At 55.3% G+C, this 23669-nt stretch overlaps 2 protein-coding genes across 4 annotated transcripts; one reads left to right on the plus strand and one right to left on the minus strand.

Annotated features, from left to right (window-relative positions):
• Nucleotides 1-1238: 1238 nt before the first annotated feature.
• On the plus strand, nucleotides 1239-14306 carry PLVAP (plasmalemma vesicle associated protein). Of its 2 annotated transcripts, XM_087867170.1 has the most exons (7): nucleotides 1239-1732; nucleotides 6200-6296; nucleotides 6396-7108; nucleotides 8921-8978; nucleotides 9130-9211; nucleotides 9548-9625; nucleotides 13523-14306. In XM_087867170.1, exons 1-7 carry the CDS (start codon nucleotides 1364-1366, stop codon nucleotides 13527-13529), a joined length of 1404 nt encoding a protein of 467 aa, XP_087723296.1. In that variant the 5' UTR covers nucleotides 1239-1363; the 3' UTR covers nucleotides 13530-14306. The 2 variants fall into 2 exon arrangements, with proteins under 2 accessions (XP_087723296.1, XP_045634618.2); XM_045778662.2 differs by lacking the exon at nucleotides 9548-9625 and having other exon boundaries at nucleotides 1241-1732.
• A 3685-nt stretch (nucleotides 14307-17991) lies between these two features.
• GTPBP3 (GTP binding protein 3, mitochondrial) lies at nucleotides 17992-23615 on the minus strand. 2 transcript variants are annotated; one of them, XM_045778783.2, is made up of 9 exons: nucleotides 22785-23615; nucleotides 22094-22347; nucleotides 21895-21981; nucleotides 21603-21691; nucleotides 21355-21427; nucleotides 21123-21266; nucleotides 20758-20923; nucleotides 20190-20468; nucleotides 17992-19982 (listed from the first exon to the last, which is right to left on the minus strand). In XM_045778783.2, the coding sequence occupies exons 1-9, from the start codon at nucleotides 22835-22837 to the stop codon at nucleotides 19760-19762; spliced, it is 1368 nt and encodes a 455-aa protein (XP_045634739.1). In that variant the 5' UTR covers nucleotides 22838-23615; the 3' UTR covers nucleotides 17992-19759. The 2 variants fall into 2 exon arrangements, with proteins under 2 accessions (XP_045634739.1, XP_045634738.1); XM_045778782.2 differs by having other exon boundaries at nucleotides 21603-21805.
• Nucleotides 23616-23669: the final 54 nt, after the last annotated feature.

Raw genomic sequence — 23669 nt, forward strand, 5'->3', positions numbered from 1 at the left:
GGGTTTCCTGCCTACCCCTGGGAACTTCCTCCTTCCCAACCCAACTCCTACCCCTGTGATGAGCACCACCCTGAAGGACCCCCTCCCCGCTGTCAACTACCCCCATCCCCATTAACCTCGTTGTTGGGGGGATGGATCCCCATGCAGCAGCCTTCATGCTGCTGTGCCCCCCTCCCCAAGCAGTGTACAATAATGGTGTTCTTGTCCAGCAGCCTTTCCATCCGCTGGTCCCTTTCCCCTCAGCCCCCATCCCTCCCTCCTACCAGCCTTGACCCCATGGAGGTAGGGGCTGTGTCCCACTCTGTCTCCCCAAGACGAAGGGTCCCTTATGGCCGGGTCTGAGGCTGACACCTCATCCAGAATGGAGGGTTTTCCTAGAGCTCCTCGTTTTGGGGGGATGGGCAAGAGGGCACACCCAGAGTCCTTGGCTCCTTGGTCCCCAAATCCCCTTCATGCCCACCCAGGGGTGACCCACAGTGAAGTTCAACCCCCACCTACCTGGCACTTTCCATTCACCATCGCACAGCGAGCGCCCCAAATAACACTTCCAGCAGGAAATGATAGTAATCACAAAACAGCAAACCCTCCCTTACAGCCCCCGTCCCTGGCCCTGTCACTGAAACACCACAGGGATACCCAGCTCACAGAAGGGCAAACTGAGAACAGACAGGAGAAGCCCCTCCCTTGAGTCGAGCCTGCTCGACCAGCTCCCAGCTCACTTGCGCACTTACACAGCACCTCTGTGAGCAGGGCATCGGGTGGCCTGACAGCTGGGGGAGCCTGGGCCACTGCCATCCATGTGTCAGCCCTCTGTAAAGCCCTGATGAGCACCTACTGTGTGCCTGGCTCTGGGCCAAGCACTCTGCCCAACTTAGCCCACGAGGTGGACACACATCCGTAGCCAGTCCAGCAGGAGGGAATTCCAGCTCTAAGAACTCACAGCGTGAGACCCAGGACAGTCCCTTGGCCTCCCTGTGCCTCAGTTTCTTCCTCCGCACGACAGGGGCGATGACAGGAGATAGTATGCAGCCAGTGCTGAGAACAGCGCTGGGCACGGAGCAAGGGCAGGTGGGGAAACTGAGGCTCCGAGGGGCCGAGGAAGCCTCCCCCCCCACCAGCTGGTGCCCCACCCAATGACTATCAGAAGCCCAGCAGCGCCGCGGCCCCTCCCTTCACAGCCAGGGTGGGAGTGTTGTGATAACCCACAGCCCCCATTTCCTCCCGGTCAGGAAGGAGCCAGGCAGAGGAAGTATTAAGAGGAGTAATATAAACACTCCCCCCGGCCCGTGGCAGGGTGCAGAAGGGGCAGCCGCCGTCCCCCGAGCAGGCCAACCAGCCTAGCAGCGCCGCGGGCCGGGCAGAGATGGGCCTGGCCATGGAGCACGGAGGAGCATACTCGCGGGCGGGGGGCAGCCCGAGGGGCTGCTGGTACTACCTGCGCTACTTTTTCCTCTTCGTGTCTCTCATCCAGTTCCTCATCATCCTGGGCCTCGTCCTCTTCATGGTCTACGGCAACGTGCATGTGAGCACGGAATCCAACCTGCAGGCCACCGAGCGCCGGGCCGAGGGCCTGTACAGCCAAGTCGTGGGGCTCACGGCCTCCCAGGCCAACCTGTCCAAGGAGCTCAACCTCACCTCCCGCGCCAAGGACACCATCATGCAGTTGCTGCTGAACGCCCGCCGCGACCTGGACCGGATCAATGCCAGCTTCCGCCAGTGCCAAGCTGACCGGGTAAGGCCTCAGGCCAGACGCTCACCCTGGGCACTCTGAGCAGCGCCCCTCACCAATCTGAGCTCTGGTTCCCTTGTCTGTGAGCCAGAGGCAGTCGTAGAGTCTCTATTTCATGCGAGGAGCCCATGGGGATAAGCAATGCAGAGTTGGTTAGTACAAGTATATCCCATGCGATACTGGGGATACACTTATCCTAAAACAATGTATTCATTATCTATCTGGAACTTCAGTGTAACTGGGCATCCTGGCTGTGGATCGGCAGCACCCCTGGGCCCATGACTTAATAGGCGTAAAGCCCACAGAATGTGCCAGCACATACCAGCTACGAATAAGAACTAGCTAAAAACTCAGAGCCTTTGGTTCTTACTCAGTAAGAAGTATGAACAGTTCCCATTTGCCTCATGCTGGGTGCCTGCTTTAGAAATATCTCATTGCTGAATCCCTTGGGGTCAGGAGAAGCTCCAAACCCTTTTGCGCATGGGGAAATGAAAGCCTGAGGTGGGGGGAGGTGGTTTTCTCCGGGGTGGGGGTGGGGCAGAGACAGGCAGCCCCAGGGAAGGGTCCTGGCGCACACATGGGCGTCTAGTGGAGACTGCCACCCGTTTGCACCCCCAGCTCATGTCATAGACACTCAACAAGACAATCGCCCGCATTCTCACAGGTGCGCTTCCTCTGGGGGAGGCCTTGCTGCTGGGACCTCATTCCTCGGGCCTCAGCAGAATCGGGGTGAGAGAAGGGAGGACCAGAGGAGGGAAGGCTGGATGGGGGCAGCCTCAGTTTCCCCCACAGCCTGGCTGAGGTGGAGGGTAGGGGGTAGTGGAAAAAAAGGCCTCTGCTGGGGCCTCAGACCACCCAGCCCTCCCTACCCAACAGGAAAGATGTGCTCGGGCCCCCTCACACCTACCCAGGGAAGGTCTATGTCTCCATGTCTCAGATCCCAGGGCAAGGTGGGTCCCGCCTCAGATTTCCCAGTTCCCGGGGAACAGCCATCGGGTCCAGGAGCTACCAGGAATTCCAGGATCATAAAGTTTTAGACGCTCACACGCATCCCGGAACCCTGAACTTCCCCCGTTGCAGAATATTAGAAACCTAAGATTCTGTGTTTTTACAACTATAACATTTGAAGATCACAGGTTTTTTTTGGGGGGGGGGGTTGGGTTTTTTTTTTTTTTTTTTTTTTTTCTCCTTCGTGTTGACAAATTTCTCTGGGCTGGAACCTCTTAGGATTTTCTCCAAGGCCCCTGGGGTTTCTCTAGTTTCAGGCCGCATGCACCCCACCCTGGAGGGGGGCCCCTGATGCTGGGGAGTATCCTCTGCCCCTGCCCACACCATGGAAGCCCCAAGTGTCTGATTGTAGCAGGTGAATCTTGGTCTTCCCCGGTCCTGGCCATGCTAAGAAACGTGATTTTTCTTAAATTCTCTGTGGGGGCAACTGCACTTTTGGCCCCAAGGTCCTGGAAGTGAAAAGAGGATTTAATTCAGTGATATTTTTAGGGTCCCCTCCACCCTGCCTGGGTCAGGGTGCTGGGACCCTCATTGGCACTTGGGGTCCGGAAGCAGCACTCTGAAACCTCCTCTTTTCACTTCCTCCAACTGGAAGAAAGCCTCTTTCTCATTTCATGTTTGGATCCAACTCATTTGGTTGCCATCTCCAGATCTTCCTCTTCTGTGGCTTTTTGAAAAGCCAGTAGAACGTCCAGAACCGTTTTCTGTCTCTCCCTAACCCCAGGGCATCAGCACAGGGCCGGCTTCCAAAGGAATAAGGACAAGGAGTGACAGAAAGACAAACCCTCCACATTCTTCATTGCTTTACCTGTTGTATTTCTGCAGAGGGTTCTGTTCCAAAGTTTGGAAAGCACCTGGTTGAATTGTAAGAACTTCCTTAAAAAACAATTTATTGAGGGGCACCTGGGTGTCTGAGTCGGTGAAGCAGCGGCCTTCGGCTCAGGTCATGATCCCAGGGTCCTGGGATCGAGCTCCACATCGGTTTTCCTGCTCATCGGAGAGCCTGCTTCTCCCTCTCCCTCTTCTGCTCCCCGTTTGTGCTCTCTCGCTCTCTGCCTCTGTCTGGCTCTCTCGCTCTCTCTCTCTGTTTAAAAGAAAAACAGCTTTATGGAGATATAATTCATATGCTCTACAGCGCTTCCAATTAAAAGTGTATAATTCAATACTTTTTAACACCTTCACAGAGTTGTGCAATCATCACAGTTGATTTTAGAATATTTCATCGCTCCAGAAAAGAAACCCTGTCCCCACGAGCCATCACTCCCTATCCTCCCCCTCCCCCAGCCCCTGGCAATCACTGCTTTCTGTCTCTATGAATTTGTCTGTTCTGGACGTTTTGTATAAATGGGATCCTACAACAGGTGTCCTTTTGTGTCTTGGCTTCTATCATTTACCATGACTTTTTGAAGATTCACCCCTGTGTGTCAGGGTTTTGTTCCTTTTTTTTTTAAATAAAGATTTTTATTTATTTATTTGACAGAGACAGACAGTGAGAGAGGGAACACAAGCAGGAGGAGTGGGAGAGGAAGAAACAGGCTTCCCACTGAGCAGGGAGCCAGATGCAGGACCCTGGGATCTCGACCCAAGCTGAAGGCCAATTTATCTGTTTTTCTCTTTGTGCTTTTGGTGTCACATCTAAGAAACCATTGCCAGGGGGCACCTGCTCAGTGGGGAGTCTCCTTCCCCCTCTCCCTCTGCCCCTTCCCACTGCTCTATGCTCTCTCTTTCTCTCACTCCCAAGGAAATGAATAAAGTCTTGAAAGAGAAAGAAAGAAAGAAAGAAAGAAAGAAAGAAAGAAAGAAAGAAAGAAAGAAAGAAAGAAAGAAAGAAAGAGAAAAGGGAAGAAAGAAAGAAAGAAAGAAAGAAAGAAAGAAAGAAAGAAGAAAGAAAGAAAGAAAAAGAAAAGAAAGGGAGAGAAAGAAAGAAACCATTGCCAAGGCCATGGTCATGCAGAGTTAACACCTAGGCTTTCTTCTAAAGAGTTTTATAGTTTTAGTTCTTACATTTGGGTCATTGAGCCATTCTGAGTTAATTTTTGTATATGGCTTGAGGTAGGGGTGCAAATTCATTCCTTAACATGTGGCGATACAGCTGTGCCAGCACTGTTTGTTGAAAAGACTCTTTCTCCCCCCCATGGAATGATTTTGCCACCTCTATTAATTTTCCAGGGCTGCTTTATTAACAAAATACCACAAATTGGGTGGCTTAAAGAATAGAAATTTAGGGGCGCCTTGGGGGCTCAGTCGTGAAGTGTCTGCCTTTGGCTCAGGTTGTGGTCCCAGGGTCCTGGGATTGAGTCCGCATCAGGCTCCCTGCTTAGCAGGAGCCTGCTTCTCTCTCTCCTTCTGCCTGCTGCTCCCCCTACTTGTGCTCATTCTCTGTCTGTCAAATAAACAAATAAATTATTTAAAAAACCAAAAGAATAGAAATTTATTTTTGTACATACAGGAGGTCAAGATGCGAGTTCCTTTGGAGAGTTAGGAGGGAAGAATCTGTTCTAGGCGTCTCTCCTTGGCTTGTAGATGACCACCCTCCTCTGTGTCTTCACATCGTCTTCCCTCTGTGCATTTCTGGGTGTCCGAATTTCCTTTTACAAGGACACCAGTCATTTGGATTAGGGCCCACCCTCATGACCTCATGTTAACTTAATCACATCTTTAAAGACACTATCTCCAAATACAGTCACATTCTGAGGTACTGGGGTTAGGATTTCCATATATGATGGGGTGGGGGACAATTCAGTTCTTAACAGCATCCTTGTCAAAAAGTAGTTGGCCAGAGGCACCTGGGTGGCTCGGTCGGTTAAGCGTCTGCCTTCAGCTCAGGTCATAATCCCAGGGTCTTGGGATCGAACCCCGCATTGGACTCCCTGCTCAGCGGAGAGCCTGCTTCTCCCTTTCCCTCTGCCAGCTGCTCCCCCGCTTGTGCTCTCTCTCTCTCTTTCAAATAAATAAATAAAATCTTAAAAAAATAAAAAAGTAGGGGCGCCTGGGTGGCACAGCGGTTAAGCGTCTGCCTTCGGCTCAGGGCGTGATCCCGCCGTTGTGGGATCGAGCCCCACATCAGGCTCCTCCGCTATGAGCCTGCTTCTTCCTCTCCCACTCCCCCTGCTTGTGTTCCCTCTCTCGCTGGCTGTCTCTATCTCTGTCGAATAAATAAATAAAATCTTTAATAAATAAATAAATAAATAAATAAATAAATAAATAAATAAATTAGTTGGCCATAAATGTGAATTAATGTTTTCAAGCCTCATGCAAGTTGTAGCTTGTATCCATGCTTTATCCCTTTTTATTGCCAAGTAGCGTTAACTGTAACAACTTTCAAAGATCTAACCAGCATCCCCTATATAGGAGCCATGCCCTTGTGAACTGGGCCAACCCAGGCCACCCAGGTGTGGGATCTGGAGCAAGAGGACCCACGGGGGTTGGACTGTGAGCTCTGTCCTGTGTCCCATCTGTTAGGTGAGCTACATGAACAACCAGCGGTACATGGCGGCCATCATCTTGAGCGAGAAGCAATGTCAAGAACAACTCAAGGAGACTAACAAGAGCTGCAATGGTGAGTGGTCTGGATAGTAGGGAGCCAGGGGGGTAGACTCCCTGCCCAGCCTCTTGGCAACCCCCAACCTTCCCGAGATGTATTATCATGTCCCTGTAGCCTTGCTCCTCATGCTGAACCAGAAGGCCAAGACACTGGAGGTGGAGGTGGCAAAGGAGAAGGAAGTGTGCACCAAAGACAAGGAGGGGCTGGGGCTGAACAAGCGAGTGGTGGAGGAACAGCTGACCGAGTGTGGCAAGGCCCGGGAGCAGCAGCGGCAGGAGCGACAGCTGGCCGAGGATCGCCTGCAGAAGGTGCAGGCCCTCTGCCTCCCGCTGGACAGGGACAAGTTTGAGACTCAACTGCGTAACCTCTGGAGGGACTCCATTATCCCACGCACGCTGGACACCATGGGCTATAATCTGTACCATCCTCTCAGCTCCGAAATCACCTCCATCCGGAGAAGCTGCGACCACATGCCCACCCTCATGGCCACCAAGGTGGAGGAGCTGTCCCGGAGCCTGCGGGCCGACATAGAGCGCGTGGCCCGCGAGAACTCGGACATCCAGCGCCAGAAGCTGGAGGTCGAGCAGGGCTTGCGGGCCAGTCAGGAGGCCAAGGAGAAGGTGGAGAAGGAGGCCCAGGCCCGGGAGGCCAAACTCCAGTCCGAATGCACCCGGCAGACACAGCTGGCGCTGGAGGAGAAGGCGGCCCTGCGGAAGGAGCGAGACAGCCTGGCAAAGGAGCTGGAGGAGAAGAAGCGGGAGGCAGAGCAGCTCAAAATGCAGCTGGCCGTCAGCAACTCCGCCCTGGACACCTGCATCAAGGCCAAGGTGGGCTAGAGGGCCCTGGATTCAGGTTGCATTGGGGTCAGGTCTGGGGGCCATGTTGGTGGTGATGTCTACCATGTTTGAGGTGAGCTTCTCAGTCTAGGTCCGGTTAGTTAACTCACTTGAGAGTGTCACTGACATAAGATTGGGGTGGAGTTTGGAAGGACATGGAGAAAGGACTAAGGATTGGGATTGAGTTTAGAGTGGCTGGTGGGCCTCCAAATTGGTTCAGGGTGAGAATGGGGGATTCACGGAGGGTTGGTGTCAGGGTTGGGATGTGTCTGAGTTGAAGGATCAGGGGCCATGGGTGGGGTTGGCAGTTAGACTGAAGTTTAAGGCTGGGCTATAGGAAGGCTTGATTGGGGGCAAAGTTCGGGTTTGGGTTAAGGGGAGTTCTTAGTGACTGCTGTGTTTGAGTCGGTTTGAGTTGAAGTTAGGGTTCCATTGAAGATTACATTAGTCTTACAATTGGGGTTGTGCTGAGTTTGGATTGTGGGGAAAGGTTGAAAGTTAGGTCAGGGGTCACATGCAGGGTGGCCGGTGAGTCTAGCATTGGGTGTAGGATGTCAGTGGCTTGGGTTGGGTTGAGTGGAGACACCAAAGCTGGAGTCGAAGCTCAGGTGGTGTAGGTGGCTGGTGGGTCTAGAGATGATTAGAGGTTTGGGGCCAAGGGTGGATTTAGGATTTCATGGGCATTAGGATTGGGATTGGTGTTGACCATGGGTTAGGAGTTGAAGTTGGTTTGGATTTAGGGTGGCTGACTGAGGGTTGAATTGGGCTGGCGTCAGGATATATTTGAAATGAAGGATTGGTTGACCCTGAGTTAGGGTAGGGAGAGCAGGGGAGGGGTGAGGGTCAGGGCTGGGTGTAGAGTAGAAACTAGACAGGTGCTAATCTTGGGGTGGGGCTGGGTTGAGGTTCCATCTGAGGTAGAGGCGAGGGTCTAAGGTTGAGTTGGGGTGAGTGTGGTATTGGGAAGCTGTTTATGGGTGGCCGTGGTGGAGCCCGGGGCTGGGCTGGGGGAAGGGGGTTGGGGGTGGATTTTTGTTTGTAATATTTTATTTATTTATTTGAGAGAGAGAGACAGAGAGAGAGAATGAGCAGGGGAAGGAGCAGAGGCAGAGGGAGAAGCAGACTCCCCGCTGAGCAGGGAGCCCGATGCCAGACTCCAGGATCATGACCAGAGCCAAAGACAGATGCCCAACCGACTGAGCCACCCAGGTGCCCCGGGGGGGGGGCGGATTTTTCATAGCAGCAAGGTCGCAGCAATGTGCTGGGGTCAGAATTAGATAAAAAGTTATGGTCAGATGAGGTTTGTCATTAGGATTGGGTTTAGGTCAGGGTTTGATTCTAAGGAAAGTGCTGTTTTCATGTCGGATTGGATTTTAGGTGATTATGTTTAGAGCTGGCTTTGGATTTCAGGCTCAGGGTTGTTGCAGGGAAGGCAGTGGGTTTAAGGAGTGGGTCGGCTTCAGCCCAGAGTGGGGCTGGGCTGGGTGGATGGACTCAGCTGGCGTCATGCATTGGGATCAGGTTGGAACTGGGACTGTGGGGGAGACCGAGGCAGGCCACAGCAGGGTCTCTGGGGGGCTTCCCAGGAAAGCCAGTCCCTGGAGTCCCCAGTCCTTTGAGGGCAAGTGGGTATAGGGGATTATCCATCAACTAATGTGGGTGTCTTTCTCCGGTATCTGTTTCCCCACCCTGGAAGGAACTCAGCCCCAGGTATCCAAGAGCATGGAGGAGCGGGAGCCTCTCTGGGACCCTGGTTCAGGGGCCCTGGCTTCTGCCAACCTCCTTCCATCTTTCTTCCCACAGTCGCAGCCGATGTCTATACCAAGACCTGTGGGCCCTGCCCCAATCCCTCAGCCCATCGGTGAGTGACAGAAAGCAGGGCCAGGAAGGGGTTCAGGGATGGTCCTTTCTACTTTTTATCCCATCTCAGCCCTGCTATTGGGGCTGCCAGCCCACCCCTAACCCAGGGTTGGGGCAGTTGGTTGGAGCTGACCCTTCTTCTCTCACCATAGACCCAGCTGGCCTGGAGGAGTTCAAGAAAAGAATCCTGGAGTCCCAGAGGCCCCCTGCAGGCATTGTTGTAGCCCCATCTAGGTAAGGCACTGGGCCGACTGAGATGGTTCAGTCTCAGGGCTTCAGAGGAGGCTGGGAACAGGACTCAGGGTGGAGGGAGGCTCATCTCACACACTGCTTCCTTAATTGAGTGCCTGCTGTATACCAGGCCCTATGCTGGGTCATGGGGACGCAGCAGTGACCAAGACCCACACAGGTCCATTCATGAAACTGCCTGAGTGGGGGGTGAGAGAAACAATGAAGGAGCCATGAAAAGAGAGACCAAGAGCCCGCAGTTATTAGGAGCTTGCTCTGAGTTCAGCACAGCTGAAAGCGCTTTGCAAGATTAGCTCACTGACTCTTCACAACCCTAATCAGCGGGCGAGCCGCCGTCATCACCCACCACTTTCCAGACGAGGAAAATGAGGCACAGAGAAGGTGTGCATCGTGCCCCAGGTAACACAGCCAGGGAGTGGCAGAGCTGGGGACACGAACCCAGGCTCTTGGACTCCAGGCAGGCGAAAGAGGGCCGCGGTGAGGAGGAGGCCTTTGAGCTGGAGGGTGGGGCTGAGCTGTCTGGGAAAGGGCAGAAGGTACAGAGCTCCGGGTGACAAGGAGAGCCAGGGTAAAGGCTCAGAGGCCAGACTGGGGGGTAAGGGGTGGCTGGAGCTGAGGAAGGGAGGAGGGAGAGCAGCAGCGGAGACCCCGGGCCTCTCACCCCAGCCCTCTGAGCCTCTCTTTCTAACCTCTACAAAAACGGAGGTCTCCGAAATCAAGGGCATGGAAACTCTTTGCTAACTGTTAAGTGCTGTCCACAGGTGCCTAAAGCGAGGGGCTGGGGGTTGCGGCAGGGCGCATCAAGGCACCGCGGCGCACACTCGGCTCAGGGCTCCGAGTCGGCACCCCGACCCCTCGCCAGCTCCCAGAGTGCAGCCTGTGTATCCCAGGGAAGGTGACTCAGGCCACCGCCCCGAGAACATCCTGTTCTCCCTCCCAGGTGGTGGCCACGCTCCCCATGTTCAGGATCACATCACTGACCGAGGAGTCTGGGCTGGGCAGTGCCATTCACAGTTTAGGACCCGGGGCTCCGGGACACACCTGGAATTTTAAACCAGATTCCTCTGACCCCAAGCCTGTGCCCCCGTGGCTCTGCCAGCAAGGCTGTGGTCAGCCTGGTCTATTTCAGCCTGGGGACAAATAGGCTTCCAGACAATTGTCTTCAAATCCTGGGCGGAGGAGGGGGGGTCCTCCACATCCAGCTCCATTTCCTCTATGGCTCCTCTTACATAGTGCCTCTAACGGGGAGCTCACCTTCTCGCAGAACTTGTCCCTTCCGCTCTGGATGGCTGTGTCTGGGAGAAATCCCTTAGCCTCAGGAAGCCCGCCGAGAGGGAAGCAGGAGGGTGGAGAGGAGACCCTGCTCCAAACAAACAGTGCTCCTCTCTCCATCTTGGCCCAAAGCCATCATGGCAAGGAAGGAGGTTCTATTATTATCCCCACTTTTCAGAGGAGGAAACTGAGGCCCCAGGGAAGTGACCAGCCTGGGGTCATGCGTCAGTGAGTCAGGGCCAGAGCCAGACTCCCAGCCCAGACCGTCCCAGCTGAGAAAGGGGAAGCTCTTGACGTTGTTTACCCCCAGAGAGGGCCCTCCACAGAGAAAACAATGAGTACTTAAAGCAGGGCCCCTCCCGCTTCTCTCTGCCAGGTCTCAGGAAGGGGCCTTGCTCTCTGGGCTCCAGCCTTGATTCAGCTTCCCCTGAGAAAGGGGCCTTCAGCTCTGGCTTGGAGTGCCAGCGAGGCCAGCCCGTCGGTGGGCTAGCCTAGGCTATCCACAGGTTGTGAAATCACCACATAGGAACTTTAGATGCCTCCGATCGGGGGCCAGGGCTGAGGTCCAGCATCAAATCACCCAGCCCCTGGTCGGGAGTCACTTTTTCTCAACTCTTATTCCTTCTGGGCCTTGACAAAGTCTCCGAGGCGGTGAAACGCTCCCACTTGCAGCTCTCCCTGCGATCCCAAAGCCAGGGCCAACCTACAGCCCAGCATCGGCTGGACGCGAACACTTTCCATGGACCTTTTTAGGTCATTTTCTCTTGATGGCAAGTGCACTAGTTTTCCTTCTTCCCTGGTAAGACTGTGTCCTTTGGGCATCCGTTTATTTACGTTAAACACACACACACATACACACACACACACACACACACACACACACACACACACACAATTGATGTAAAGACAAAAAAGTAAATATTGGTTTTGGGGCCAGGTGGCTGGATAAGGCATAAGTTGGGACGCAGTTGTGGAATATAGGTGAGGTTCGGTGGGGTGAGGTCCGGAGCCGAGGGCCGAGAAAGAATTCTTGAGATGTCTCTAGGGCAAAGCGGTGGTTTTATTAAAACAAAGGGACAGGATCCCCGAGCAGAAAGAGCTGCTGCCCTGGGGTGGTGAGGGGTGGCTGATTATACACTTGGGAGTTGGGGGGGGTCAGGAAAAGGGACGTTTCAAAAGGATTTTCATCTGCTAAAGAGGACCCTCAGGATCCTGCAGGCCTGGAAGGGCATTCCAGCTATGATCAAGCTAAGGCTGCTTTTCCCTCTGGCGAAGCACTAACATTAAGACACTTGGGAGCTTCCTGGAAGAGGGTCACACGGATCCCATCCCAGAGCTGGGGCGCGGGGGGAGCTTGCAGGGTGTCTGCTGCGGCTTCGTCCTCAGCTAGCCTTCTGCTCCCTCAGCTGTTGCAACGCGGAAGGTTGAAGATGGGGAGTCCGGCCCAGGCTCTGAACGCGGCGCACGACGAGTGTTGCTCAGGTTCATTGCCGGCACCGTTGTGATCCGGTTCGTTCATTGAACCCGTGTGTCTTGAGCAGCGGCTGGGTGCTAAGGACACCAGGAGGAATAGGCAGAGAAGCCGCCACCCTTTGGGGCTCCCAGTCTAGTGGGGCTGTTGTTATAGGGCCCCTTGGGGGGCGAAGCAGAGAAGGGATGAGGCAGTGTGAGGAGGTTAGAATTTTCCACAGGAGGCCAGGCGGGCTCCTCTGCCCTGCATGAGGCTGACGTTGGGGCAGAGAACCAGAGGAGCTGAGGGAGGAGCCATGGGGATGGGGTGTCCCTGGAAGGGTGTACAGCCCATGCCGAGACCCTGAGACAGGGCCGGGCCTGGGGAGGAGGCTGGTGTGGCTCAGGGAGAGTGATCCAGGGGGTGAGTAGGAAGTGAGGGGGGCGTGGGGGGTGCAGGCCAGGCAGGGCCTGTGGCTGCGGTGAGAACTTGGGGAGCTTCAGGACAGCCTGAGCAGAGAAGGACATGACTGGATTCAGGTGTTCATAGGGACGAAGGCGGCCGCCGGAGACCAGGGCCAAGGCAACCTGCTGGTCCAGGCCTGTGATGATGGGGGCTCAGGAGCCTCGGTCTCTGAGAAATGGCCTGGGACCACCGTCCCTTGCAGGCTGGTGGGCAGGAGTGGATGAGGAATTTATGTCAGGGCTGGCCCGGAGCGGGTGAATCCTGGTCAGGCTGGAGCCAGGGATGGGGGGGGGGGGGGGGGCAGAGCCAGCCAAGGAACGTGAGGCCACTCGGCCCCAGGGAAGAGCCAGGGAAGGAAGGGAGGGGGCCAGCGGAAGCAGGACTTGGCTGAGGCCCCCTCCTCCCCACCAGGAAACAGCCTCTGAGCCAACCCCTGACCCCTCACGAGAACCTTTGCGAGGCCAAGGAGGGGGAAGGGCATTCCAGACAGCAGGATGGCTCCTGCAAAGCCAGGGGGATGGGGTGAAGTGAAGCGATGCCTCTTGAAAGTTTGGAGGACTTTGGCAGGGTTTGAGTTTCTGACGGGGAGGACTGGTAGGGACAGAGTGGGTGGAGCCTTGAATGCCGGGGTAGAAAGGGTCTGGCTTTGTCTCCAGGGCACTGGGGAGCCAGAGAGAGTGTGTGAGGAGGGGCGGGCTCCTTGGAAAAACCCTCCTGGGAGTCAGTGAGGGGCTAGCCCTGGGGCAGTTCTGTGGAGACAAAGGAGGGAGACTGAGGCCCTGTTTGAGGGGTGGGGGGGTTTGGACAGGGGCTTTGGGAAAAGTCCCAGGTGTAAAAGTCAGACAGGCTGCAGCAGAGGCCTGGAGCACAGAAGGTGGCCTCTCTGACCACTGTCTCTTCATCTGTATATTGAGGAGGCCCACATCTCAGTCCCACCCTCCCAGAGATGTTCGACAAGTAGGAGTCTAATGGGAAGGCTGAACCCCAAAAGAGTCAAAGAGTCCTTGGTGGCAAGAAGGGGCCTGGGGTGGGAGGAAGCCGACCCAGGCAAGGTTTGTCCTTCCGTCTGTCTGACTGACTATTGTATTACCATCTCCTTCCTGCCCTAGTGGCTGAGGCGGCTCCAGGCCCTGAGGACCGAGGTGTGGCCCGGACTCGCCAGTCTGTGGACACGGCGCAGCGAGGCGCCCATGGCGCGGGCAGGCAGCCAGGGCCACGGCCGGCCGAACTCCTGCAGACACGCCAAAGTGGGTGCCCTTGGCCTCCACCCCACGCTCGTGCTTCCCCACACCCCACCACACTGTCTGATACTCTCTCACAGGCCCACACCTGCACCATGCAATCCCTCGCCCATAGACACCGCAGTGTCTCATACGGACACAATGACGTCACACAGACGTAGCAGTGATGTCACACCAGCCGAGGCGATGGCATCCCACCAAAACATGGCAGTGATGCCACACAGACACAGTGAGAACGTCGCCCACAGATACAGCACCGACATCACACACACACCCCTTCTGCCCAGCCCTTGCCGATGTCACACCCCTCCTGTGCACACGGACCCAGGCGCTCCCAGCACCCCACCCGTCTGCACACCCTCGTGCCCCCGCCACACCGCCCTCCAATTTTCTCGTCTCCTGACTCCTCGCCCCCAGTATGTCGGGCCTAGGGAAGTGGGAACGGGACAACATGAGCCTCCGAGCCCCCCAGGAGAGTCTCCAGGCTCCCCTGCCAGCCCGCACCTGAACCCAGGGCAAATGTAACCCACTGGCCCCATCATAGCCCGTGAGGGCGGCTGCCCCCCTCGTCCCTCTGCCCCCACACCCAGCCCTACCTGTGGCCCGCATTAATGTTAGTGGCACTAAATAAATGTTATTGAATCCTTTTAAAGATTCCAGAGTGGTGATTTCTGCTTTGGAAAGGCACCACCTAGCTATGCGTGAGAAAAGACCGCAAGCTAGGACCCCCACTCCCCCTCCAGCCTCCCACCCTCCCGCCAACCTGTCCCCGGGCCAGAAAAGCCTGCAACCTGGACTGAGGCTGGGGCGCCACCAGGCCACCAGCTTCCCTCAAAGCCCTGAAACTGCTTTTTAAATACCTGCTATTTGGGGCGCCTGGGTGGCTCAGTCAGTTAAGCATCTGCCTTCAGCCCAGGTCATGATCCCAGGGTCCTGGGATCAAGCCTGCTGAGCCTGCTTCTCCCTCCCCCTCTGCCTGCCACTACCCCTGCTTGTGCTCTCTCTCTGTCAAATAAATAAGTAAAATCTTGGGGGGAAAAAAAAGCCATTTCTTAGAAAACAGATTATCCATCTGTGGCTTTCATCTTCCTAAGATTTGCGAAGATTTCCCCCAGACACTGACAGCAGTTGCTGAGGCAGGATAGCCTGTCCTGAACTGGAGGAATTTCTCTCCAGAACAGCTGCAGGAACAGTGTCACTGAAGTCTCAGGCCATTTGTTTGGTCTTGTTTTGTTTTGTGGCGAGATGGGATGTCAGAAAGGGCACCAGGGTCCAGTTGGGGAGTACGTCAACACACTGATCCCTAAATTCGTGGGGAAAACAGGAAAAAGTGCATTAGAGGAATACAGGGAAATCCCATTGTACCCAGTAGACCGGGGGGGGGGACGTTTAAAAAGCCATAATACCTACTGCTGGTGAAGATGTAGAGAAAGGGCATTTTCCTACAGGACTGGTAGAAATGCAAATCTCATCATGGCTTTTCTGGAAATTAGTTTGGTGATATTTCATTAAAGTAAAGATGCACAAACCCTTTGACTCAGCAACCCCATTTCTGGGATTTTATCCCTGAGAAGTAAAAACTCCAGGAAACAAAGCAAATGGCCATAGAAAAATGGCCTAAAAATTGTGGTCTAGAATCTCAGCTTGTCATTTGCTGCCTCCACCCCCCATTTTCCCCTCCCCCCCAGCTTTGATTCCCTCCCAGTCCATCCTCCCTGGACACTAGACAGGGAGGGGATGAGTCACAAGGAGCCAGGGCTGGCAAAGCCACGCTTAAGGCAGGCTAGTCAGGAGGGACAAAGGAGCGATATTTCCTGGATACGGAAACTCGGGTGAGAGACGCCTGCTGCAGGAAACACTCGGCTGGAGCCCTGCCAAGCCAGGGCAGGGGGTCAGCCAGGCCGGGCCTCCCAGACGGGCCAGTCTGGAGGCCCCAAGGAAATGAGGACGTCCCTGACCCTAAGCCTACTGCCTGGGCAGTTGGAGACTTGGAGAGGATGATGACACCAGCCAGTCCCAGCAACCACAGGATGTCTGAGTTTTGGGTTCTGGAGCCAGACATCCCTGAATCTGAATCTTGACTCAGTTGGTCTCAGCCTCCATTTTTTTTTTTTTTAAGATTTTATTTATTTGACACAGAGAGAGATAGCGGGAGAGGGAACACAAGCAGGGGGAGTGGGAGAGGGAGAAGCAGGCTTCCCACTAAGCAGGGAGCCCGACCTGGGGCTCCATCCCAGGGCCCTGGGATCATGACCCGAGCTGAAGGCAGATGCCTAACGACTGAGCCACCTAGGCGCCCCTCAGCCTCCATTTTCTCATCTGAGAAATAATCATTCTAAACTTTCTGGGCACATGGGCACCGGTCTGACTTTTGGTTGGCCTCTCCCATCCAGAGCATTCCAGGATATCAACCCTCCAGCTGGCCCCCACGCCCGGCCCTGCTGGTCCAGAGAGACCACCTTACCATCATGGGATCTGACCGTGTCCTCTCTGGCTCACACACCCTCCACGGCTCCCGAATACCCTGGGAACAAAGTCCAGTTCCTCAGCTCTCTTGTGTCTCCCTGCCCCCCGCCATCCCCACCTCTAGTGCAGTTCTTGCCTCCAGCGGCCCAGGACCTTTAATTCTCTGGCTAAAGACTGTCTATTAATTTGTGCTCTCAGACTAGAATCCCTTTTTCTTCTTCCTCCAAGGCCCTTCCCCAGAGATCCCTCCTCCAGGCAGCCCTCTTGATTGCCTGAGGTATTGTCCTTGTTCCCACTGGGGGAACCCCCAACTCCGTCCCTCCCTTTCTGCAGACCACACCATGTAGCTCTGACTTCCCCAAGTTGGTGGCTCCCCCAGGGACAAGGCAGGGACTGAGTACCCGTAGGAGAGCAATTGGCAGACCACCTCCCTGACCTTGTGGCCCAGCCACTGGGGGAGGTTCTGACTCTTTAGGGATTTCCTGTGACCTCTATAAATAACCCCTATGGCTGCTTCCCACAAACCACCTCACCCTTCTGGGAAAAAAGGGACTGTAGCCAAGGACCTCCGTCCAGCTGTGTGCCAGGGCCCAGGGCAGGCAGGTGGGGCCCAGGCGTCCTCTCTCCAGGAGCTTCTCTCTCCCCACCCACACCCTGCTCACCTCTCCTGGGAGCCCTCTGGATCCTCCTGGTGGGGAGGACATCTGGACACCCAGCCCCCCTAACCTGTGGTATTGCTTCTCTCCTCTGGGCCTGTTTGTAGTCCTGAAAAATAGGTATAATAGCACTATTTGTGGATTCAGCTCACCGAGTGACCCTTTTCCCCCAGGAGCCCCCCATGCTGGGCCAGCCCTAGCTGCAGAACAAGCAAACTAATGGATAGTGACACATTGCAACGAAGTCCGTGAAGACACAGGCGCGGGGGCTGTCTTTGGTTGGGCGGTGGGGGAATTCTAGATGCCTCCTGAAAACTCTCCTCATACACTTTGTTGGCTCTGGGTACCTCCCAGCCTCTGCTCACGGGTGCCCTAAAACCTGAGAGCTTGTATCTTCAATCCCTGGAGGTAGGACTCTTTTTCTGATTCTGGAAGGAATCCTGACCCTATTTAAGACTGTTTCTTTCTTTCTTTTTTTTTTTAATAATAATTTCTTATTATGTTATGTTAGTCACCATACAGTACATCATAGTTTTTCACGTAATGTTCCATGATTCATTATTTGCGTATAACACCCAGTGCACCATGCAATATGTGCCCTCCTTACTACCCATCACCAGCCTATCCCATTCCCCCACCCCCCCTCCCAAGACTGTGTCTGCCTCTGGCAAGAGAAGCTAACCATTCCCCTGCAGCCAGGTGGGCGTGGAAGCCTGGATCCCAGGGTCTTAAGAGGACCAGGGCTTTGAAGGGGGCGGCCAGGACCGCTTTTTGTTAGGGGACGGCGCCCTCTGCTGGTTCTTCACCAACATATCAGACCCCTATGAGTCTTAGAATCCAAGGCCTCAACACTACTTCAAAGGGATACGTGCACCCCTATGTTCACAGCAGTATTATCTACAATAGCCAAATCATGGAAGCTGCCCAAGTATCCGTCAACAGATGGCTGAAGAAGATGTGGTACGCGTGCGCGCGTGTATATATATATATATATATATATATATATATATATATATGGAATATTATTCAGCCAAGAAAAAGAATGAAATCTTGCCATTTGCAACAACATGGATGGAGCTAGAGTGTATAATGCTAAGCAAAATAAGTCCGTCAGAGAAAGACAAATACCATATGATGTCACTCATATGTGGAATTTAAGAAACAGAACAAATGAGCCAAGGAAAGAGAGAGAAAAACCAAGAAACAGACTCTCTCTCTTTTTTTAAAAAGATTTTATTTATTTATTTGTCAGAGAGAGGAAGAGTACAAGCAGGGGGAGCAGGAGGCAGAGGGAGAAGCAGACTCCCCGCCGAGCAGGGAGCCTGATGCAGGGCTCGATCCCAGGACCCTGAGATCATGACCTGAGCTGAAGGCAGTTGCTTAACCAACTGAGCACCCAGGCATCGCCAAGAAAAAGACTCCACTATAGAGAACAAACTGCTGGTTGCCAGAGGGGAGGTGGGTGGGGGGATGGGTGAAATAGGTGATGGGGATTAATGGGTGCACTTGTCATGATGAGCATTGAATCATGTATAGAAGTGCTGAATCACTATATTGTACGTTTGAAACTAAGATAACACTGTATGTTAACTATACTGGAATTAAAATAAAAAACTTAATACAAGAAAGGATAAAAAAAGAATCAAAGTCCTATCAATCAGATCCTCCCTCTCTTCCTCCACCCATCTCCCTCCTCTCTCCCCCTTCCTCACTGCTTCAGCCCTACCAGCCACCTCGATGTTCCTTGAACACACCATGATGCTCCCACCTCAGGACCTTTGCACATGCTGTGCCCTCTGCCTGGGACACTTTCACCAACCTCCTCCATCTGGTTTCCTTCTCACCATTTGGCTGTCAGTAGCAATGTCACCTCTGGAAGGCAGCCTGCCCTCATGTCCCTGAGCGGGCAGGTCTCCTCCTCCTCATAAGCTCACAGGGCAGCCATCAGACCTCACTATAAGGAATGAGGTCTCTAACACAGCCAGGGGCAGCACCTGTGACAACTGGTCCCCTCTGTATCCCTAGCCTCCTGCACTCAGCCTGTTGCACAGAAGGCCTGCAGCAAACTCAAACTGGAAGTCCGAACGAACCTATGTGCCAATCCCAAAGCTGGGGACGTCTAGCAACTAACTAGTTCTCTGAGCCTTAGTTTCTGGATCTGTAAAACTGTAACAAAATACTCACCGCCTTGTGCTGTTACGAAAACCCAATAAGATGATGTGTGCAATTCTAGCACATAGCAGGTGCCTGATAGTTACTGAGGGAATGGATGCATAAGCTTGGAGGGCATAGGGACCTGGGATCTTGCAGGCCTCTTTTAAAATATAAGAGGTAAGTAAATTAATTAATTAATTAATTAATCAATTAAAAAAATACAAAAGGCAAGTCTTCAAGATTAATACTAAAAAAGAGAATGACAACTTGCAGAGCAATAAACACACACTTGATGTTCAAACTACAAGACAAAACATATTTTATAGGTGTATTTACAAGTATGCAAAAGAGCAGAGAGAATTCTGGAAAGATACAAGTTAAGCTGTGACCCCAAGGGATGGGGTGGGGTGGCGGGGGGAGGGAGATTTCCATGTTCAAGCATTTCTGAATCACATGAATTTTTTATATTCCTTTAGTATTTGCAAAATAAATTAAAAGCCGCAAAACAAAGATCCCTGAGGCCCTCCCACCCCCATCCCAACCGTCCACTCCTACTCCCCCAGCATGGGAACCCAAAGGGACCTCTGCTCAGCTCCACTCCAGCGCTGGAGCCCCTAGCATGTCCCTGCAAGGGAATCTGGCTGGCTGCAGCTTAATGACTGCCAGCAACAGGGAGCTCACCACGTCTGAAGGCAGCCCCTTCACTTCATCGTCCTGGGGTCAAGTTCTTTCTCCAGGGGATGAGATTCTCACTTGGCCTAAGCTATTCCCACATGCCTCAGGGCTCCTGGGCACCCACCCAGCCTGGCTGGGAGCCTCAGTGGTCCCCTCACTTGCCCACGCAGAAGTCCCGGAAGATGATGTCCAGGATCTCGTCAGTGCCCCCTCCGCCGGTGATGCGGCCCAGGTGGCCGCGGGCGAGTCGCAGTGCCTCTGCAGCCAAGGCTAGGTCTTTTGTCTGCTTGTAGTGGCCGAGGGCATCCAGGCAGCCCTGGAGATGGTGCTGGTGCCTTGCACGCGTCAGAAGTGGGCCTGTGGACGGGTCCCCACACCTGGAAGGGACAAAGGATGTGGTGGTCTTTCTCAACTTTCACAACTACCATTGGAAGGGGGATCATCACTTGAACTTTGTAGATCCAGAAAATGAGCCTGGGGGGCGGGTAGGGGTCCAAAGCCAGTGGCTCAGCCCTGACTTGAACTTGGGCTGAGGCAAGCTGTGGGAGAGGGACGCGCGGAGGCGGGGCGGGGGAGCCGCTCACACTTCAGCCAGCTCCTTCCTCAGAGCCTCCAGGAGGCCATCCAAACCCTCTCCGGTCAAGCAGGACAGCAGCAGGTGCGGGGGCAGGTTGGGACTGGGGTCTGGGTCCCCTCGAGGCAGTAAATCCGATTTGTTCAGCACCAGCAGGAGGCGCTGGCTGTTCTCTTTGAGGTTCCCAGTGCCTGCGGGGGTGACAACCGTATCCAGGAAGTTGCAGCTGGAGGGAGAGGCCAGGTCAGAAGCATCCAGCACCGCCAGAATGAGGTCAGCCTGCTCCAGCCTGGGGGAACAGGGAAAACCAACCAAGAAGTGACCCCAGAGTTGAGTAATTAAGGGCACGGGGGGGGGGTGCAAGAGGGGCAGAGCTTTGTATGTGGGGGCGGGGCAGGGCAAGAGGGGCGGGGGTGCGAACAGAGGCTGAATTTAAGCCGCGGCTCTCCCCACATCAGAGCCCCCACTCAAGAGACCTTAGCAGCCTTTCCTGATTCGGAAGGGACACAAAATAAATGCAGCAAGGAGAAATGTAAGTGGAAGGTCTGTTTCCCCATCCCACCACTCTACCAGCCTACCTCTCGCGGGCGCGCCGCACGCCCTCCTGCTCCACCGGCCCCACGCCCTCGCGCAACCCCGCCGTGTCGCTCAGCAGCGCCGGGAAACCGGCCAGGTCCACGGGGGTCTCCAGCACGTCGCGGGTGGTCCCCGGCTCCGGGGACACTATGGACACAGGCTTCCGGCCTGGGATGCAGTGAGGGGTGGGGTTATCTCGAAGTGGGCGGGGTGGAGGCCGTGGAGCCCCTCCCCCAGGCTCCACCTCCTGGCTAGACTGCGTTTTCATCCTCCTGGCTCCTCCTCCACACCTGAACTGCTCCCCAGGTCCCGGCCCCGCCCTCGACACGGGCCCCGCCCCCGACACTAGGCAACGCCTCCCACGCACTGAGTAGGTTCACCAGGCTGCTCTTGCCGGCGTTGGGGGGTCCTGCGACCACTACATGCGCTCCTGAGCGAAGCCTCTGCCCGCGCCTGGCATCTCGAAGATGTGCGCTCAGTGCCAGCTCCAGCTCCCGCACTTGACTGTCAACTGCGGATGGAAGAAAGCAGAGGGGAGGGAGTCAGGGGGCCTCCGGGGCCTACGATGCGAGGTGTCCCCAACCCCTAGGAGGACCCACCTCGCTCCAGGACGCCCTCCTCCAGGTTGTCATCCTCACCAAAGTCGATATAGGCCTCCACATGAGCCAGAGCCTGGTGGAGCAGAGGTGGTGATGTGGTAACCCAGGAACACCCCCCCGCCCCACAAGGTGCCCAGGTTGAGCTTGACTCAAGGGACCAGATTGGAGGCTCATGCACAGGAAGATCTCATGCACAGAATGGGCAGGTGGGGTCTCTATGGCAGGGAAGGGGCGAAGAGGGGGCTTGCCTTAGTGAGAGTCTTGGCCCAGGCACGGCAGAGGTGGCCCAGTTCCCCGTCCAGCTGCCTCAGCGCCTGCCGCCGCTGCGCCTCGGTTTCTGCATGAATTAGATCCGCCAGCCCCTCCACCTCGGTCAGGCTCAGCTTCCCATTAGCGAATGCCCGCCTGGTGAACTCACCAGCCTCAGCTGGCCGCAGCCCTGGCACACTGCCTGCGAGAAGGTACTGGGTCTTGAGCTCCCTGGCCCCCATCCAGGTTCACTGGCAGAGCCAGATTTCGAACCCAAGGCTGCAGACTCACCCAGGGCCTGTAGGACGCCACTCACCACCGCCGGGCCTCCATGCACGTGGAACTCCGCGCAGTCCTCACCCGTGAAACTTTGGGGACCTAGTGTGGCGAGATGGGAGTCGAGGAGAATACGGCTAGGCAAACGCCGGGGGGGGGGGGCGGAAACTGGGTCATGAAAGCTACAGCAAGTTCGGGATCTGGAACCCCTCACCTGGGAACCAGAGCACCAGCGCGCGGTCCAACGGCTCTCCGGAACGGGGATGGCTGAGCAGGCGCAGGCAGGCGCTGCGAGCCGGGGGAAAGTCCCGGGGCGCCGTGAGGCTCCGGAGGGCGTGGCCGCTGGCGGGACCGCTGGTCCGAATCACTGCGATGCCGCAGCGGCCTTGGCCGGAGCTCAGCGCGAAGATAGTGGCCCCGGAACCGGGGACCGGAGCGCCGCTGCCCTGGCGCGTGCACGATCTGGGACTGGAGAGGAGGAGAATCAGTGTCTCTGGGAGGCTCTGTGGCAGAGTGGCAGGTGGATAGAGCGCTCGATGTTCGGAAGATGCCCCAGGTGGAGGCTCTGAGGCTAGGGGATGGGCAGAATGGAACGTCTGAGGCCAGAGGGTGACCCGATTGAGGTCTCTGAGAGCAGAAGTTGACCCAGATGTGGGTCTGCGGCAGGGGGGGGGGGTGGATATATTATGAGGGTGAGGGCGCTGATGTCACAGTGTGACCCAAATGGGAACTTTGAAGCCAACAGGTGACACAGATGTGGGCTCTGCGGGGGATGAACGGACTAAGGCTTGTGAAAACGAGAAAGGTGGTTCTGCCCCAGGGAACTGGGGCCCACATCCCAGGGAGAGGGTTTGGAGCCCAACCAGCGCCCCACGCTGTCACACCCGTTTCCCGTATTGCCCCACCTGCGAGGCCCACGTGCGGCCCGGGCTACTAGGGTCCAAAACCCCCGCCACATGGATTCACAACCAGCGACCCGCCTACCCGCTCTGCTTGGGCGGCTTCTAGTCCTGACAGAAGGCTCCACCCACTCCGCGGCGTGACTGGTAAAGTGTTTAACGACTCTCGATCGTCATTGGGCCCCTTAGGAGACATATGGCCCACTCACTGAAGATCTTCGTTTCTATTGGCTAGTAACGGGGAAAGAGGCGGGGAAGGGGCAGGATGCGAGGGTGCAGCGAAATGGCGTTCCCCCGGCAACATAAGACCGAATTTTTAGGATCCTAGAATCGCGGGTATCCCAGACACCGGAAATGAAGGGTGGGAGGAAGAACCGGACTTGGCCCAGGGCCGTCGGAATTACAACGAGGCGAGGGTTCCAGCCCCGTATTTTCCATCTGGCCACTCCATAGCCTTAGGCGAAGCAAGAGCATCCCGGGGCCGGAGAGGGATGACTTCCGGGAATCCACGCCCTGGACCTAATAAAATCTTGTCCAAATTTCTGGAAAGATTCCTACCTGTGTTCCCAGAACTCTCCAAGTTTCTCGCCCCTCCCCCAGCTCTCCCTCCCGCCGTTCTCTCCTCCTCGGGTACCCTTCTTCATTTGATAAACTCATCCTCAGGACCTAGCTCCGACAGGACACCTTTCTGGAATCCCCTGCACAGCCCTCTCTGCCCTCTGGGCTTTCCTGGCCCAGGCCTGCTCCTGCAGAGCTGAGTGTCCGGTCTGTCTCTGGCTCCCCGAAAGCCAGAAAGGGGAGTCTCAGGGATTACTTTCAGGTTAACTCAGGACAGCGCAAAATAGCGGAATAAAGCGCTGATGGTGGAATTCCACGCACTGGCTGGGCGGG

Source organism: Ursus americanus, chromosome 14 (assembly GCF_024610735.1).
Source record: "Ursus americanus isolate L20-20 chromosome 14, mUrsAme1.1.p, whole genome shotgun sequence".
Taxonomy (NCBI): domain Eukaryota; kingdom Metazoa; phylum Chordata; class Mammalia; order Carnivora; family Ursidae; genus Ursus; species Ursus americanus.

Excerpts from the sequence above, each read along its gene's own strand:
- PLVAP (XM_087867170.1), top strand. The coding sequence starts at position 1,364 with ATGGGCCTGGCCATGGAGCACGGAGGAGCATACTCGCGGGCGGGGGGC. Across the intron at positions 6,297-6,395 it reads GACTAACAAGAGCTGCAATG|CCTTGCTCCTCATGCTGAAC; the intron begins GTGAGTGGTCTG and ends ATGTCCCTGTAG. Across the intron at positions 9,212-9,547 it reads ATTGTTGTAGCCCCATCTAG|CGGGCGAGCCGCCGTCATCA; the intron begins GTAAGGCACTGG and ends AACCCTAATCAG.
- GTPBP3 (XM_045778782.2), bottom strand. The coding sequence starts at position 22,837 with ATGTGGCGGGGGTTTTGGACCCTAGTAGCCCGGGCCGCACGTGGGCCT. Across the intron at positions 21,428-21,602 it reads GGGCCAAGACTCTCACTAAG|GCTCTGGCTCATGTGGAGGC; the intron begins GCAAGCCCCCTC and ends CTGCTCCACCAG. Across the intron at positions 19,983-20,189 it reads AGGAAGGAGCTGGCTGAAGT|GTGTGGGGACCCGTCCACAG; the intron begins GTGAGCGGCTCC and ends TGTCCCTTCCAG.